At 46.8% G+C, this 17,351-nt stretch overlaps 1 protein-coding gene across 2 annotated transcripts; it reads right to left on the minus strand.

The window, feature by feature from the left end:
* Positions 1-361: 361 nt before the first annotated feature.
* On the minus strand, positions 362-12,666 carry LOC136326642 (polyunsaturated fatty acid lipoxygenase ALOX15-like). Of its 2 annotated transcripts, none has more exons than XM_066262907.1 (15): positions 12,554-12,666; positions 9,590-9,749; positions 7,938-8,142; positions 7,561-7,642; positions 7,344-7,466; positions 7,095-7,198; positions 6,759-6,919; positions 5,983-6,126; positions 4,597-4,806; positions 2,419-2,505; positions 2,153-2,322; positions 1,855-1,976; positions 1,218-1,318; positions 930-1,097; positions 362-821 (listed from the first exon to the last, which is right to left on the minus strand). In XM_066262907.1, the coding sequence occupies exons 2-15, from the start codon at positions 9,722-9,724 to the stop codon at positions 642-644; spliced, it is 1,992 nt and encodes a 663-aa protein (XP_066119004.1). In that variant the 5' UTR covers positions 9,725-9,749; positions 12,554-12,666; the 3' UTR covers positions 362-641. The 2 variants fall into 2 exon arrangements, with proteins under 2 accessions (XP_066119004.1, XP_066119005.1); XM_066262908.1 differs by having other exon boundaries at positions 9,590-9,746; positions 12,554-12,650.
* Between the last annotated feature and the right edge of the window lie 4,685 nt (positions 12,667-17,351).

Here is a 17,351-nt window from a genome sequence, read left to right on the forward strand (position 1 = left end):
GGTTTCAAACCTGGATCCTCCGTGTCCCAGTCTGACACTCTTTCCGTGGTGCCACCACCTGGTCAGGGCCATTTATTATTTTCTAAATGAGCCACAGTGTAAAAATCTGAAAAATCTTGGGAATTGCTGTGTGAGGGTTGCTCTGTCCTGTGTCTGGATTCCGGACATGTGGTGAATCCAATGGAGTTAAAAAGACATGTTATATTCTTTTGCCAGTGTTTCATTTAGGATAGTTTTATCTAATTCCTTTTCTTTTATTAGTCTAAAATATCTCTTTGTTGTCATTAAACTCAGGTTAGTTTCAAAACTATTAAGACTATAGAGTAACATGTATTATTACCCTAGTTCATTCTAACATAAAACAGTTTATGTAAGTGTAACTATTATCTGCCCTTTGGGAGCCCAATGAGGGAGGAAGGGAGGACACTAGGAAAAGATGGAGGAATACAGGAGAAATGCGGCCTCTAGACGGTTCATCTGCAGTAAAATTTATTCACCAGGGGCACACACAAGAAAAGGTGACTCTCTCGGAGGGTGGAGACAGAAAGGCGTGTGGTTGGGGAGGATAAGACTGAAAGGCTAAGGGATGGGGCTGTGGGTTGGGTGGAAGGGAGGCTGAAATAACCAAAGGTCAGGGCAGCTCATATGGCCACGCTGTTTTCCACCAGGCTGGGTCTCAGGTACTCGTAGGGCAGGTCCAGCTTTGTATTCCGGATCTCAATTTCTTTATCCAGGGCAGCCAGCTCCTTCCTGAACTTGTTCAGCACAGCTTTAGGTTCAGGGCCCCCAAAATACTCCTCCTCATGCTGGCCCAGAGCCACCTGGCATGGGGAGAAAAGGGCAGTTGAACTCCTTATGACCCCCGGTTTGGAGTGCCCATTGCCCTACAGCTGTCCCCTTTCTCAGGGACCAGAGCATCTGGCTCTCACCATAACAGGCTGACGTCTGCCCAGTTGCCAAGTGATGGACATCTGGAGAGAAGCCTGATGAACGTTGGGCAGTGTTGCCATGACCGTCTCCAGTGTCGCATCCTTGGTGGTCGGTGGGGGCTGTCGCATCGTACAGGGTGCGTTAGGGACCCAAGAATACCAATCCAGCTAAGGAAGGACAGATATCTAAAATCAGTATCTGCTAAGCACAAAAAACTTTAGCTGCCTGCACACAGCCCCCTCCTCCAGTCCAGGTGCAAATGTCCACTGCCCTCCTACAGTAAGTACCTGGCCCATGTGGACAGAGGAGTGCTGGCCAGTGCAGGTGAAGATGCACATGGTGACAAAGTGGCAGAGCTGGTCCCGGGACTGTAAGGAGATGGGAAACCCTGCAAGGGGTAAGAAAGGTTAGAAGCTCTGAAGCCAGGAACAGAAGCAGAGTTCGGAGAGCAGGGAGAGCAAGATGGGAGAGAGGGGGCAAGGAATCTCAGGAACTGATGTGAGTGGCAGTGGGGAAATGGGGAGATCCCCTGGGAGGGCCTCTCTCAGTGGTGTACTGGTACGGGTCATACTGGCTCACAAGAGTCAGTTACGTTAAATGTTCAGGTATTAGGCAAGCTGATGGACATCATAACTGTAGCTACGGTGGAAATATTTGCACCATGGAAATGGCCAAATGCTAAAAACCAGGGCTTCTTTATTCCCCCAGAGACCTAGTTGTTGAACATTTATAAGCAGCCACTGGTCCCACTGCATCTGGGACCTAGAGAGGTTCTTATTGCATAGGAATCGAAGAAGGCCTTTGGGCATTTAAATAGGGTTTGGACATGCTTCTGGAAGGTTTAAGAGAAATAGGGAGGATTCTGGGGACGTTCCAAGGAAGAATCTCTCACATTGGCGGTCTCAGGGCAGGGGCTCAACTCACCTTGGTCCTGAGCCCCTTGCAGCCCAATTTCAGTGATCTCTCGACACCAGGACTGCAGTTCAAGATCCTCTTTCACGGCCTCGTCCATCTTATAGTGAAGACTCACAATTCCCTCCACATAGCTGCCGGCCAAGGGGTTGGGCCAAGAGAGCAGAAGCTGACAGGGAGCCTCTATATTCCCTGGGCTCCTTGCTCACAGGGCCAGGCCAGGCCCCCAGGCCCCAACACAGACCTTCTGTTCTCCTGGGCCTCTTCCTGCCCACCCACCCGCACCAGCCTTGTCTTCCCCTTGCCTCACCAAGAGATGACTTCCCAGAGCCGCAGGGCATCTTGGGCATAGAAGGAAGACTTGACTCCCAGGAGCCCTCGGTCAGCCAAGTCCTCAGGAGGACAGAATGATCTATAGGTTAAATTGGCTCCAGCTCGCCTAAGGAGCTCCACATGGCCTCCCCCACCAGAGCTCACCACCTGAAAAGCAAGGATAGGCAGGGTCATGCAAATTCACCTACCCAAGACCAGAGCTAGAAGAAACATGAACTCCAGAATCCCCATCTGTCTTCATACCTGGTCAAAAACGCCCATGTCAGAGACCAGCCCAGTCCTGGCCCGCACGTTAATTTCCATGGTGTATCGCAGGTGTGGGATTAATAGCTGGAAGGAGAGAGCCAGAGACTGCAAAGTCAGAGGAGAGCAGTGACAAGTCCCTGTAGGAAACTGGAGTTGAAGAGCAGGAAAGGTTCCCGGTCTTCAGGAAAAGCAGACACATGAAGTTCAGTGGTCCCTCGACAGCAAGAGTGCTCTGTTCATTTGTAACTCATTCCACAAACCATTGATTTATTGCTGTATGATATTGTAAAAAAAATAAAATCATTCTCCTTTTCTTTTCATATAAGACTGTCCAAGTTGTAGCTCAGTTTTCTCAACCTTTATTATCACTCTTCTAAAGAACCTTTTCAGATATATTTTCCTCTTCTCCCCCCCACTGAATTTTTTAAAGAAATTTTCCTAAGACTTTATTTGAGCCAAACTGATGATACTTGTTGGGAAGCAAGATCTCAAATGCTTCACCCCATGAAATTTTAATGCTACAGATATACTATATCAGTTATGTTCTGTATGCATATGTTTGATTCCTACATAAAAATTATAAGTTTTTTTGCATCCCAGAACTTTTCCATGGTCCTGGTCCCATTTTCACCCCGTGGGGGTATAATTGCTTCCACTGACGATGCATGCTGTAACCTGCCTACCTTCAGAACTCCATCTCCTACCCTCTCCATTTTGTCCATTGCACTCACCTTCTTTCTTTTTCATTTTAAGTGAAAGGAAGGTAGATAGAGAGACAGGGTCCCGCATATGCCCCGACTGAGATCCACCTGGCACACCCCATTTAGAGCTGATGCTCAAATCACTCAGCTATCCTCAGTGCCTGAGGTCGACGCTCAGACCAATCGAGTGACTGGCTGTAGGAGAGGAAGAGGGAAGGAAGGGGGAGAAAAGCGGATGGTTGCTTCTCCTGTGCACCCTGACCAGGAATCAAACCTGGGCCATTCATATTTTGGGCCGACGTTCTATCCACTGAGCCAGGCAGCCAGAGCCTGCACTCACCTTCTCTCTATTCTTCAGACATGCCATGCTTGTTCCTGCCTGAGACCTCTGCACTGTTCTAAGCATTCCCTCCGCCTAGAATAGTGTGCGCCTTGATCATCTCATGGCTGGCGCCTCATAGTCTTGATCTCTATGTCATGTCATTAAGGGAGTCTTTCCTGACTACCCAATCTGAACTTGATATCCCATCACTCTGCTTTGATTCTCTGCCTTGTACTTGTCACTGCTAATATGTTATAATGCAATCTTTATTGCCTGTGAGCCCTAAAGTGAATTACTTAGCACAAACATCCAGAATGGTTCTTGCCCCACTAGAAGCACCCAAGAATAAAAGTTAATGGGTGAATACTGTATTCAAATGGTCTGTTTGAAAAAAAAATGGCTACTGTTCTTGACCTGAGCACATCTAACTGGCCTATGTGTTATTATTTTAGAACCCTTTAAAACTGGTTGGAAAAATCTGTTATTTGCGTGGTCCCCTTTTGGCAGGGTCAGGAACCTATGGATCATGAGCCAGATGTGGCTCTTTTGATGGCTGCTTCTGGCTGGCGGACAAATCTTTAATAAAAAAATAATAATAATGTTAAAAATATAAAACATTCTCATGTATTACAATCCGTTTATTTCCTACCACTCATGTTCATGGTTGCAGGTGGCTGGAGCTAATCATAGCTGTCCTCCGGGACAACACCAAATTTTTACTGGATAATGCATAACGTACACAGGTTGTTGTATGGCTTTCATGGAATTACATTTTAAGATATGTGGCGCTCATGGCTCTCTGAGCCAAAAAGGTTCCCGACCCCTGCCGTTTGGGAAGGAATCCCAGTCTTTTGTGGGTACTATTTATAAGTAATACATTTATCTATCTGTGCATTATACCTAACGAGAGTAAGACTTCTTACCTCCCAACACACCCACTGCCTACCTTACCAATGAGTCATTTTCCCCTACTTGGGAGGTGATGTTGCCCTGTTGAAAATGCAGAAGAGTCCTTGCTTGCTCCCTTGCTCACTTGTCTTTCATTGGTCGGCTTTCCCCACACCCTGAAATTCCACAGAGGTAGTGCCTCCAGAGGAAGGACTGTGCCATGAGGCCAAAGGGCAGGCAGAAGAGAAGGGGATAGGGCGTTACCTTGAAGATAGGATGTATCGATGGAAGGCATCTCATGGTGGCCACAGCGATAACCTCAGCCATTAAATGTCCCCTCAGAAGATGAGAATTCAGCTCATGAACCTGGAAGTCAGAGCTGCGGACCCAACATTTGGCCAAGAGCCAGACCATCGGGGGATCCGTGGGCAGGAAAAGTGGTGGTGTGGGGGATCCTGTGCATGGCAATTGGAGCTAGAGCAAGGATAAGAGTGGGGAAGAGAGAGATGAGTGTGGGTGCCCAGCAGATTCCCCATCCTTTGCATATTTAACCCTCCCTTCTTCCTCAGATTTGCTTAGCTTTCTCCATCTGACTGCTGCTACTCCCCAACAGCTACTATTCCATCTCCGCCCTTTCCTACCCACTCAGAGCATTAACATGCTACAAGCTGCTCTACCCCGGGCCTTCTGCACAAACTCTTCTTCCACTGCCTTGCTGGCCTCCACCTTCCCTTTCAGCCCCTCAGGGTGAACAAGATTCAAACCCTCTGCTTCCTTATCCCGTGCTCTTTTTCAGAAACTTCAGCTTCTCTTGGATCTTCCAACATCATCCCTATCAGCTGACTAAGTCTCCAGTTCTCAGCTACTGGTCACTAGCTAGCTGTAACAATTTGAATGTCTCCCCATACCTCATGATTGGCCTGACAAAAGGCCACCCAAGCATATTTTTCTCTTTATTTCTGCAGGTGCCTTGCGTGACGCTTCCTTTTCTCTCTCCTTGAATCCAGGCCAGTTTAGTTTTCCTCTGCATGCCCATCCTCCTTCCTCTGCACCCCCACAGTTATTCCTCACATCGGAGCGCATCACCCCCATCTTGGACAATTGCTGGAGCATGTCACCCTAATCTTATATCTAGCATTTCCCTTCTCTGGTCCATCCTATACAAAATCACCCATAGAATGTGCCAACAGAATCTTTCACAACAGCCTACTCCAGCTACCTGTGTTCATACTCCTTGATTTGGTGTCCACAGCCAGCTACAGTCTCGGCCCTTTCACCTCACACTATTCCCCACCATTCCAGCCCAACTGTCTACTGGTAAGCTGACTTCTCACACTTATCACACCTCGGCCTTCTGCCCAACCCACCTCCCCCTGGGGGAGAGGTCCTGCCCCTCCCCCAAGGCTCTAACCCACCCCATCTCCTCTGACTCCTCCCAGATTGTCTCCATCCTCAGGTACTTCCTCAGCACTGGAGCACATATAGATTTTCCCAACTGTCTCTCCAGCTAGACTGCAACTTCCCATCTCTGCCTATTTCCTCCTTCAGTGCCACCTCATGCATGGCACAAGGGAATCCTCGGTGAATTTGGGGAAGGGGCTGAACTGCCAGGGCCAGCCACAGGGGAGAAGAAATTCTGGGTCCTCTCACCTGGATGACCATGGGCAAGAGTTGCCCATCTGGCTGCAGTTTCAGCATGACCAGGGGGGCTGCCAGGTGCTGCTGGCTACACAGGATGACATTAGCCTTGATCCCATCCAGCAGGGAGAAGTCAGCTTCAAACAGCGTACCTCCCTGGATGGGGGTAGAGGGCAAGTGCTATCAGCATAAGCCATCTTCTTCTCACCCAGATTACCCAAGGGAAGAAGAAAAAGAAGGAAACTAACTTGTCTGCATCATCTACTTTGTACCAGGTAATGAATCACATGCTGATTGCCTCACATAATTCTTACACGCACTTGAATCAGCCTCAGTTTTATAAAAGAGGACACAGGTGATAAAAGAGGAGAGGTATCTTGCCTGAAGTCACACAGCTTATAAACAGCAGAGCCAGGGTTCAAATCCAAGTCTATCTTATCTTATAATCTGAATTTTCTCTTTAAATTGATCCGTGTTGACTCCTGGTTAACAACCCCACCCCGATCTGAGTCTCTTACTCCACACTCTCCCAAATCCCTAGCACCAAGGCCCAGTTATTTTTTCCTTTTAATTCTGTCTCTATCGCCCATCACACCCTCTTCTTCCACACTATGCACTTCTCATTGGAGAAGTGTGTACACCTCTCCAGGACCACTCAAGATTCCCCTGTAGAATTCCCTCTGGCCATCCACCAGCAAGCTGGGCTCACAGTGGACCCCAAAGCAGCACATACAGTAACCACACTCTTATTTCACTGTGTGGCCTCCTTTGGGCTATGAGGTCTATACCTGGAGCTCCTTCTCCAGCTGGGCCTGCAGCTCCTCCATCCCTGGAGGAAACACTAGGCGGGCAGGAAGTTGACTGGAGCGCCTTAGCATCATTGGGTTGACACCATTGAGAAACTGGTACCCGAAAAAGGCGTCCTCCTGCCAGGAATCCCGCACCTTCTCTGGGGATGTGGAGCAAGTTGTGAGATTTGAGGTCCTGGTTCTTCCAACCCCCACCAAACCATCCCCTCTTGACTCCAGCCTACCAGAAGAACCCAGACCTCAGGTCACCCCGCACTGGTCCCAGTGGAATCTGAGGGTCAGAATCTCAGAGAAACACTGGGGTAGGGTACTGACCAGCCAGCTTGCTTTGGCCACACCAGAAAATTCTGCTGAAGTCATCCAGTTCCTTCCAGCAAGCCAGAATATTTAAAGAGACTTTGACAGCTAGATCAGCCAGCCTTCAGGGAAGGATAGGCAAAATGGTTGAGAGTTATTCTCAGAATCACACATTACAACCTTAGGCATCCACCTTGGACCAGTCTAGCCCCTTGGCTTCCACTGGACCAGGGTACTTCTCATTCATCCAGTGCCCCTTGTTCTCACCCCTTGGCCAGTGAAGCCTCAAAGTCAATCTTTTTGTCCTCCAGAAATCTCTCATCTAGCGGGAGGTCGCTTATACTGGCTGCAGCCACATTCAGGATTAACCCATCCTTCCAGTTGCCCCACCTGTGGTGCAGAAATGAAATCAGGCATTGATGTGAGGAGGGGCCAGGGCTCCCTGTGAGGTCAGGAGGAGTCACCGGGAAGGGGGCAGGCTAACCGGTACAGCTTCCTTCTCTCTTCCAGCTCCTCTGCCCTGTGTTTCTTGAACAGGCCTTGAAGGTCATCTACCACTGTGCAGCCTAGAAGTGGAAGGAGAACGTGGACGATAAGGCTTCTCCTGAGAGCCTCTCCCTGTCCCTGCCAGGGGTGCCTTTCAGCCCACCTCTGGAGGAGTAGAGGGCCTGACACTTCAGCATCATGCCCTCCCAGCCTCCATTCTGCTGCATGCCATCTGCAGCAACCTGCCTCTTCCACAAGCTGAAAAGACCGGCCCTCCGGTTCCTGCCCCTCACCATTTCCAGTCTTCTCCTCTCCCCCCACCCCCAGCTTCTCTTGGGCCCCCAGTAGTCTCCTTGCAGCCCACCCTGCACTCACCAGTGCCCTCAGCCAGGCTCAAAACGCCATCGCCCTTCACCCAGCGGTAACACGGGAACCTGAACTCGTCCCCACTGGCCCCGGGGCCCTGCACAGAGACCCAGTTGCAGAACCAGGCGTCATCCTGAAGGAGGTGCCGCTTGCGCATTTTCACGAACAGCAGAGGCCCCAGGTACTCCGACACGTCCACTTTGAATTCCGTCTCCTACAGAGGACAGAAGAGGCTCACCATCCAGGGTGATGCCCGGAAGGAGGACTGGGACTGATTCCCAGCTGCCCCCAGGCCCTCCTGCTGGGCCTCTGGGAAAGCAGCGCAAAAGGAACTCAAAAGAGAAAAGACACGCACGGACCTGCTGTCTCCACGACCCCATTCTGGGTCGTCAAGTTCAGCCCAGGGTGAGGCAGAGGAGGGAGGATGCACTCCTTCCTGCTCTTTTCCCTTTCTGTAGTCTTTGATGTGCCAAGCGCTGAGCTGGGTGCTGGGCACCCACACAGTTGCGCGGGGAGGTTCACTGTGGACCAGGCAGTTACACCGTGGGACCCTGGCGACCCCAATGCCACCTCCAAGGTTTGGCGCGGTAGAGGCTCTCACCTACCTGGGGGCTGGCTTCCCCGTGAACATTCTGTCTAAGCGGAGACCTCTAGATGCTAAGGGTTTAGCCAGAAAAGGTGCGAGGAAGGAAAAGTTTGGGGACGTGCGTGCCAGGGAGAGGAAATGAGAGAGCGGAGGCTGATCGAGGGCGGCAGAGGCGTGGGCCGCGCAGAGCATGTGGGACATGAGCCTGGCTAGATCGTGAAAAGTCTCGAAGGTTAGGTCACGGCTTTGGATTTGGTCATGAGGACAAGTGGAAGCCATTCAAATGTTTTAAGCGGGATTCGGGGGGTGGGGGGGTGTCTTTTAAAGGGAAAGTATTTGGAAGAAGTCTTTCTGGCTGCAGAAGAGCTTGGAAAGGCCAGAAAGAAAACGGTGAAGTGGGGGAAGAGGCTGAAGGTGACGTAGGTTCAAGGAGACGCTGTGGGGAGGGGGGGAGCGTACATCCAGACACGGATGCCGGAGGTGTCCAGGAGATAGAATTGACACCCCTTGATTTCGTGGTTAGACAGGGGCCAACAGAGGGAGAGGCAAGAGGAGAGGTGTGAGAGAGGTGAGGAGCCCCCCTTGGGGCATGTTCCTTTAGACATCCGTGGGACAGACATCTGGATCTGGGGTCTTGGAGAGAGCTTGATGGACGATGGAAATTTGGGGATGGGGATGAAGGGAGAAAAAGGTGACAGAAGCCAACCCCCACCCCGCTTCTGTTCCTCCATCCCCCCCTGCCCCGTGATAAAGCCCGCAAGGTCGGGTTTCAGCAACAGCAGAAGAGATTTGAAACAGCAGCTTTTAAGAAGAGAGGAAAACAGGAGATGCACAGCCGCTTAAGGGTCCTTGAGTTTCAGAAAGAGAGCTCTGTGGGCGTGCGGGAGCATCCTCTCCATCCCAAGGAAGCCGGTGGCCCGAACTTTTATTGAGCGCTTGCTACGTGCCCCGCCCCTCCCTAAGTGCCCTGCCCAGCGGTCTCTGAGTGCTCTTAGCGCGGGGGCGAGTCTCTTCCCCGGTATTTGACGGCCTCCGGCCCGGTGCGCATCCCACTGCCCGGCTCCAGCCAGCTCACCTTGCCCCGCGACGGCCACAAGCGCGTCCCGAGAGCAGCTTCCCCGTGCTGGCCGACCAGCCACAGCTGCACCGGGTTGTTGGAGCCCGCATAGAAGGAGGACCCAGTGGACACGCGGACGCGGTAGACACCCATCTTGTCCAAAGAAGTTTCGTGCCTTCTGAGGGGGAAGAAGAGTGGACATGCCAAATAACTGGGTCCAAGAGGGGGTACCAGGTGCAGACCATTATCTTTGTGGGAGGAGGATGGAATGGGGAAACAGAATAGGATTTGGGAGAAAACACGCGGGAAGAAGGAATTGACACCTAGCCCAGGGGGCAGGTGGTGTGTGTAGCCTGGAAGCCCCCTCCATCTAAACATACACACACACACACACACACACACACACACACACACACACACACTTGCTAGCCTCACGGGCTGCTTTCACCCTTTTCAACGGTCCTGCTTAATGTTGTAGTGGTGGATGAGGAGGCAAGGAGGCCTGATCTGCAGCAGCATTTGAATAAGATACCTTTGTGCCACCAAATTAATTTGACCAAATGTGAACCCTTGCAGCTATTCCCGGTGCAAGGCTCTGGGGCTCATGCCTTTCCAGCTTACAAGCCCTGCCTCTCTGCTGCCTGCAGGGTGAAAATCCAAACATTTTGTCCCTCAGAGCTCTTGCTGACCTTGCTTGCCCTCCTCCCACTTCATTCCACTGCACCCCACCCCACCTCTGCTCTCTCCACTTTGGGCTGGAGCCCTGTGTTTCCCAGAACCCACTTGTTGTTTGCCTGCAGTCCTTACTCCTGAAAATTTTTATTCACCTTTTAAACTCTGGTTAGACTTCAGTTTTTGAAAGAAGTCTTCCCTGGCCATTCGACCCCTCCCTATGCCCTCACCAGAGCTAATCAGCTTTCCTCTCTACTGCTTTCCCTGTGTGCATACTTCTATTATTGCACACTTAATACTACAGTAACTTGTTTGTATGTCCATATCCCCCACCAAGGAGAGCACCTCCCAAGCCAGGAACACATCCCAGCACAAATTACTCAATTTTGTTTCCCCTGAATTTAGCACAGTAGCAGGTTTATGGGTGTCAATGTTTGCTCAAACATACTGAACTACAAGTTTAATGAAAGAGAAGTGCTTCCCTTGAGGAAATGAAGACAAAGAACTTTCCATGTAAATAATAAGAGAATAGCAAAACAAGCTCCGGTACCCTCATGGTATAGATTAATATTAGTCTGGTGAAACCAATGAATTTGCTGGAAAATGTCTGTAATGCATACTTTCTTGTCTGCTTGACTTTTTGTTTTGTTTTGTTTGGGGAGGGTATGGGAAGTACATTCACTTGATCCAAAGTTCACAAAGTACAAAGTGGTGTTCGATAGTGTCTGGCTCCCTCTTTGCCTCAGGTTACTCAGTCCCTTCACCCCACCCCAGCCGTCCACATTCACAAGCAAGTACATGCCTATCCTTTGTCCTTTTTCTGCACATAGTATAAACTTTACATACTGTTCTGCACCTTGTTTTTTCCACATTACAACATAAATCAGGAGATCATTGTGCATCAGTACTTACAGAGCTTCCTTGTTCTTACGGTGGCTATTGTTTTGATATAACATAATGTTCTCTGCCAGTTTTCTTACATGTGGACTTTTAGTTTGTTTGCTATCTTTTGTAACTATAAAAGAAATGTTCTGGAAAAATGTTACCTGGTGTAGATACCATTTTTCCTATGTCGGTATATCTGTAATACAAAATCCTAGAAATGCAAGATCTATTCTAGGGTCAAAAGCATGTGTACCTTTGGTAGAAATTGCTTAGCTGCCCTTAATAGAAGTTGTACCGATGTATGCTCCCATCAGTGAGTTAATGGATATATAAGAAAGCCCATTCTCCCTCACTTTTGCCCAATTGTGTATTGATAAATGTTTTTACATTAGCCAATCTGAAAGGTGAAAAATGGTACCCTAGTAGAATTTTAATTGCATCTCTCTTCTTATGAGTAAGGTTGAGCTTCTTTTCATATTGTAGGAGCCATTTGTATTTCTTTTTCTGTGAACTAGATGTTTCATTTTCTATTTGATTTTGGTCTTTTTCTTATTGATCTGTAAGAACTATTTGTATATTAAGAAAGTGCCCTGGCTGGATAGCTTGGTTAGTTTTAGCATTGTCTCCAATGCAGAGGTTGCCAGTTTGATATCCAGTCAGGGTACATACAGGAACAGATCAAAGTTGCCCCTACCCTCTCTCTTTCTGTCGCTCTTAAATCAATAAATAAGAAAATTTTAAATCTTTTTAAAAAGGAAAAATCTTAGCCCTGTTCAAGCTTTATCACTACAAAAAGAACTCCATAGAAATGACTTCTTTTTACCTACATCACTTTCTTAGAGCCAAGATTATGGTCTATAATAGTCTTCTCCACTAAAAGAAACCTGGGCTCCTTTGAAAGTAGCGGACTCTATGCCTTGGGGCAGGTAAAACTCGGTAAAAGCCTGAAACGTGCTACTGTTGTTAAAACAGTAGGGTTGCTCTAAAGACAGTCACAAACTGTTCTGATATGGCAAAAGGTTTGATTCAAGGGACTCCCACTGGTTTTATTGCAACTTTTTGAAAAGCAAAGACTAAATAATAAATAGGATTAATTGAAATAGATAAATGTATCAGTTAGTAACCAAAAAATCGATTGGTTAAAGGGTTACATTAACCAAAAAATCTGTTCAAAATGGCTATAACAAGAGAAAGTTATTGTCTCAGAAAAGAAGAAGCCTGTCCCAGTAGAGCCCACGCTCTACGTCGATCAGGCATCCCTGATTCCACTTCCCCGTGCAGTGGCACACTCCTGCTTATCAGCTGGGCTGGCAGCCTGTTCAAGATTACTCTTGAGGCGGCTATGAGGATGCTACTGTTAAATGCCACTGGAGGGAAGACATGACAAATTAGTTGCAATAATCACACAGGCAATTTACTACTCACAAATCCTTTTGGCGTGCCTGGGTACAGCTTCAGGGGGCCCCGTCGGCGTGCTCCTCTCGGCTGGCTTTGGTCAGAGCTCAGAGTGCCGTGGAGACAGTCCACATCAACGTTGGAGTCTGAGCGACTACTGCAGCAAGGGCCCCTCAGCTTTAGTAGCCTTTTGACCAACGCCTTTTAACAGGTGTCAATCTACAGGATTATCACTTCAAACCACCGTTTTGGGAATTCCTGGAAGGGAACTCCCTTTATGTCAATCTACTGAAATGTTTACATTAAACCACTTTTTAAGATGTTCTTATTTTCATTAATTTACAAAGTTAATGTAAATAACACCAAGCCACTTCTTATCTATGTATAACTTCACACACATACTAACTGGGCTCTGCTTGAAAGTCAGAGTCTGTTTATCACATTACAGAGTTATGGCACCAAGTTACTTCTTATCTATGTATAACTTCAGACACATACTAACTGGACTCTGCTTGTAAGTCAGAGTCTGTGTATCACATTACAGAGTTAGAGCACTAAGCCACTATATTAATTCCTATCCAATTGGCATAAATTTACTTAATTTTAGTAATTATTTTTAATATCCTTTTAATTACTTTTATAAATCTTCCCTATTTTTATATTTCTATATATTTAATTATTATAACCTTATATTACTACAACAAAGCCCATAGGATAGGTTGTCTCTAGGGTTGTTAGATCTATGGCTCAACAGCTTCATTAAGAAGCCAGGGTTTGACTTGGCTGGTGGTGGCACAGTGAATAGAGTGTTGATCTGGAACACTGAAGTCCCAGGTTCAAATCCTCCGAGGTCTCTGCTTGAGGAAGAGGTCACTAGCTTGGCTGGAGCCCCCCTTCCCCCACATCAACACACATGTGAGAACAAATCAATGAACAAATAAAGTGATACAACAATAAGTTGATGCTTCTCTCTCTCTCTCCCTTCTTCTAAAAGAAGAAGAGGAAGCCAGGATTGTTTGTTTTGCTGTCTTTTCATCCTTCAATGAATTACCTTCTTAGCAAAATGCCTGCTACCACTCCAGTAATCTCACACAGACACAACATCCACTGAAGAAGAAAGGGCCATTCCTTCCTGAGCCACCCTTTGTGAGAGTAGGGGAAGCTTTCTCAGAAACCATCCAGCAGCTTCCCCTTATCTACTTGGCCAAAACTGGGCACCAAACCCAAATCCTTCAAACAGACAAAGGAAATGAAACCATCATAGTCATCTTAACCTTGTCAGGATTTATCCCTGAATTATTGATACACGAGGAAAGGTGAAGTTTTACTGGAACAAAGATAGCTCCTTGGGAGATACAATAAGCTTCAGAGCCTCAAGTATGAATCAATCTGATGGGAATCCCAATTCTGAGATCCTGAGACAATATTCTTTGGGAGTGCAGGGGATCTGACAAAATTTAGCAACACCAAGAAAACATCAAAAGAAGTATTTTAACGACTTTGAAGAAGTCTCTTCTACATGACCTGTGGTGACACCATGGATAAAGCACTGACATGGAATGCTGAGGTCACTGGTTTGAAACCCAGAGCTTGCCTGGTCAAGGCACAGATGAGAATCAACTACAGCAACTATAGCAACTATGAAGCAACTAGGAGTTGATGCTTCCTGCTCCTTCCCCACTTCCTCTCTCTCTATCTCTCTCTTTCTCTCTCAAATCAATAAATAAAAATTTTAAAAAGCAAAGAAAGAAAATCTGTAGAAAGGGCCGTGTAATAAGGAACTGAGCTCTTCTGCCAGCAGCCAGTGAGGAACTGAAGCCTCCAGCCAACAGCCAGGTGAGGGAGCCATCTTGGAAACAGCCCCAGTTATCTTGGAAACAGCCCCAGTCATCTTGGAAACAGCCCCAGTCAAGCCTTCAGATGATGCAGCCCCAGCTGACATATTGACTAAAACGTTATGAAAGACCTAAGTTAGAACCACCTGACTCTCAGAAACTGTGTGAGATAATAAATGTTTGTTGTTCTAAGCTACTGAGTTTAGAGAGAATAATAATGCAGCAATACATAGTAAATAATAAATATGGTTGGCATATTTATTTTCTGAATCCCTGAACTCACAAGCTTGTGTAAAACTAAAACATTTATGATGAACTGACCACTTACAAAACTAGTCCTCACGTATTCTTACCAACCTTGTTAATCTAATTGGCTGCAGAGTGAAACTTCAAATTTTGAAAAAGAAAACTTCACAAACTCCATGAAATGCTGTTAGAAAATGAATCAAGCCTGACCTGTGGTGGCACAGTGGATAAAGCATTGACCTGGAATGCTGAGGTTGCTGGTTCAAGGCCCCAGGCTTGCCTGGTCAAGATATATATATGGGAGTTGATGTTTTCTGCTCCTCCCTCCTCCCTTCTCTCTCTCTCTCTCTCTCTCTCTCTCTCTCTCTCTTTCTCCTCACTAAAATAAATAAATAAAATTTAAAAAACATTTTAAAAAGAAAACATATCAATCAGCAAGGCAATTGACAATGTTCATGTTGGAAGAAGAGCCATCCACCTGACATAACTCAGACAGGGGCTAAGCAAGGTTTTGGGTTGACTGTCAATAGATAACACATTGTCTGCATAAAAAAAACAGGCTTGGACAACCAGCAAAGCTTTTCTATGCAGGTGATGTCCACTGTCACTTACCTCTGTGTGGCCTCCTCTGTCCCCATGGGGCTCCTGTGAACTGACAACAGATGGTGCCCTCAAATTAAGGACAGAGGAAAAAAATTAAGAACAGAGAGAGTCCTGGATGTTAACCCTATTCACCTCTGTAGCTGCTCCCAGTCCTAATGCATCAGTCTTTTCCAAAGCCCCCATCATGCAAAGGAGCCATTCCTAATCCCTTTATGTCCAGACTTTGAAACTCAACAATCCAAAACTGAGGCTCAGCACTGTAGGCCCAGTGAAATCATGAAAGAACTAGGACAATAAAAACCAATATGTTGATGTTGTATTTTGTAGGTACACTGCTCACAAAAATTAGGAGATATTTCGAAATGAATGTGAAGCTATAAAATATCCCCTAATTTTTGTGGGCAGTATATTATTCCATCTAAGTGGGGCTCAGCCATGTAATTTAATGGATTATAAATAGCACTCCTCACATCCATGGTTGAAAGGTGTGGGATATGGGGAGGGCAAAGAAATCGCTGAATATTCCATGTTGCATGACGTGGTTCCTCCAAATTCCATAAAAATTATGAAATGCTTGATGTGATGTGATTTTAGGTGAAGAAACTGAATTTTGCCTCTAAATTTGCTCAATGGTCAATTAGAGACATCATACTGGGAGCTGGGGTGAGAGGCAAGAAGTGAGGCTATTAGTCTGAAGACTTCCACAGAAATTTGGGGGAAACTTTTGGATTTCTCTAGGCCATGAAAATCTGGGGAGAGGAGTAAGGACATTTCCCCTAGAGGTAAGGGTCAGATATGTCCTATACTGACCATTATGCTACATTTGAGGTCCCATCCAGGGTGGTTTGAAGTAAGGTGGTGTAGTGACTACATGTTAAGCCTGAGCAAGAAGTGCACCCTCCCCACTACTGCTTAATTTTGGATAATTTATGCCAGGGTATTGATGCTACTCCCACAAAAACCTCTATGGTCCTAGGAAATCCACCTCAAAGACAACAGGAAGCTGTGTGGCTGCATTGATATCAATCTTGTAGCCTTCAGGAAATAGATGCACAATCTCAAACTGGATGTTTTAATGCTAAGCTATGTCTACTTCGTTATGTGAACTTAGACCTGCTCAGCCTAAGACATTCCCTGGTGAAATAACTGATTGCAAAAGACTTCAATATCTAGTGTTCTAGCCTCTAGACACCCCATTTCTTAAGAGAGTGGAGCTTTTCAGGATGTGTATTTGATATGCCTGAACTTTATAAGACTATACACTCTGTTCCTTCTGTTGAATCAGGATTCCATTATCCAGTTGAAAGACAATGGGTGGTTTATAATTTTTGGGTGACTATAAATAAAACTACTATAAAGATTTTCACACAGATTGCTGTATGAACATAAGTATTTATTTCTCTTGGGTAAATACCTAAGAGTTGGTCCACTGAATCATATGGAAAGTTTATGTTTAACTTTCTAAGAAACTGCCAATTTTCCATAGTGCTTGTCCCATTTTGCATTCCCACCTGTCTGGAAATAAACAAAGATCACCCACATGAGAACAAAGGTTATTTATTCAGAGTTGGCTACATAACAAAGGAGTCAGCCACCATCACTTGGCATTTTGAAGAGATTCAAAGATAGGCAGGGTAGTTGGAAAGCTCTACAGTGGACAAAAAGGAGGGCTTTAGGTATTTCCCTTACTGGAGGATCACCAACCTATGTGATTGGTTAGGGGAGCAATTTTGCCTTTCCCTCATAGATGTTAAATTGAAGCAGAAGTAAAAATTAAGGAAGTTGGCAGTTATTGACCAAGTGCTGACTGTTGGGGCCAATTGCTGCAGAGGTTGTGGTTGTGGTTTGGCTTCCATGGCTGCTTGCTTCAGAAGTTGTAGGTCAGAGAGAGAGGGGGAAAGACAGACAGACTGACAAGAAGGGAGAGAGATGAGAAGCATCAACTCATAGTTGCATCATTGTAGTTGTTCATTGCTTGCTTCTCATATGTGCTTTGATCCAGGGGCTCAAGCCAAGGCAATGACCCCTTGCTCAAGCCAGCGACCTTGGGCTTTTCATGCCAGCAACACTTCTGGGCTCAAGCTGGAGAGCTTAGGGATCTTGTGGATGATTCCCCTGCTCAAGCCCGTGACTCCGGTGCTGGG

This window comes from Saccopteryx bilineata, chromosome 2, assembly GCF_036850765.1.
Source record: "Saccopteryx bilineata isolate mSacBil1 chromosome 2, mSacBil1_pri_phased_curated, whole genome shotgun sequence".
Taxonomy (NCBI): domain Eukaryota; kingdom Metazoa; phylum Chordata; class Mammalia; order Chiroptera; family Emballonuridae; genus Saccopteryx; species Saccopteryx bilineata.

What these genes read in the sequence shown, in the direction of transcription:
- LOC136326642 (XM_066262907.1), bottom strand. Translation starts at nt 9,724, where the DNA reads ATGGGTGTCTACCGCGTCCGCGTGTCCACTGGGTCCTCCTTCTATGCG. An exon ending in TGTGGCCGTCGCGGGGCAAG is followed by an intron (nt 8,143 to 9,589) that starts GTGAGCTGGCTG and finishes TGTCCTCTGTAG; the next exon opens with GAGACGGAATTCAAAGTGGA. An exon ending in CGATACATCCTATCTTCAAG is followed by an intron (nt 2,506 to 4,596) that starts GTAACGCCCTAT and finishes CTCTCCTTCCAG; the next exon opens with CTATTAATCCCACACCTGCG.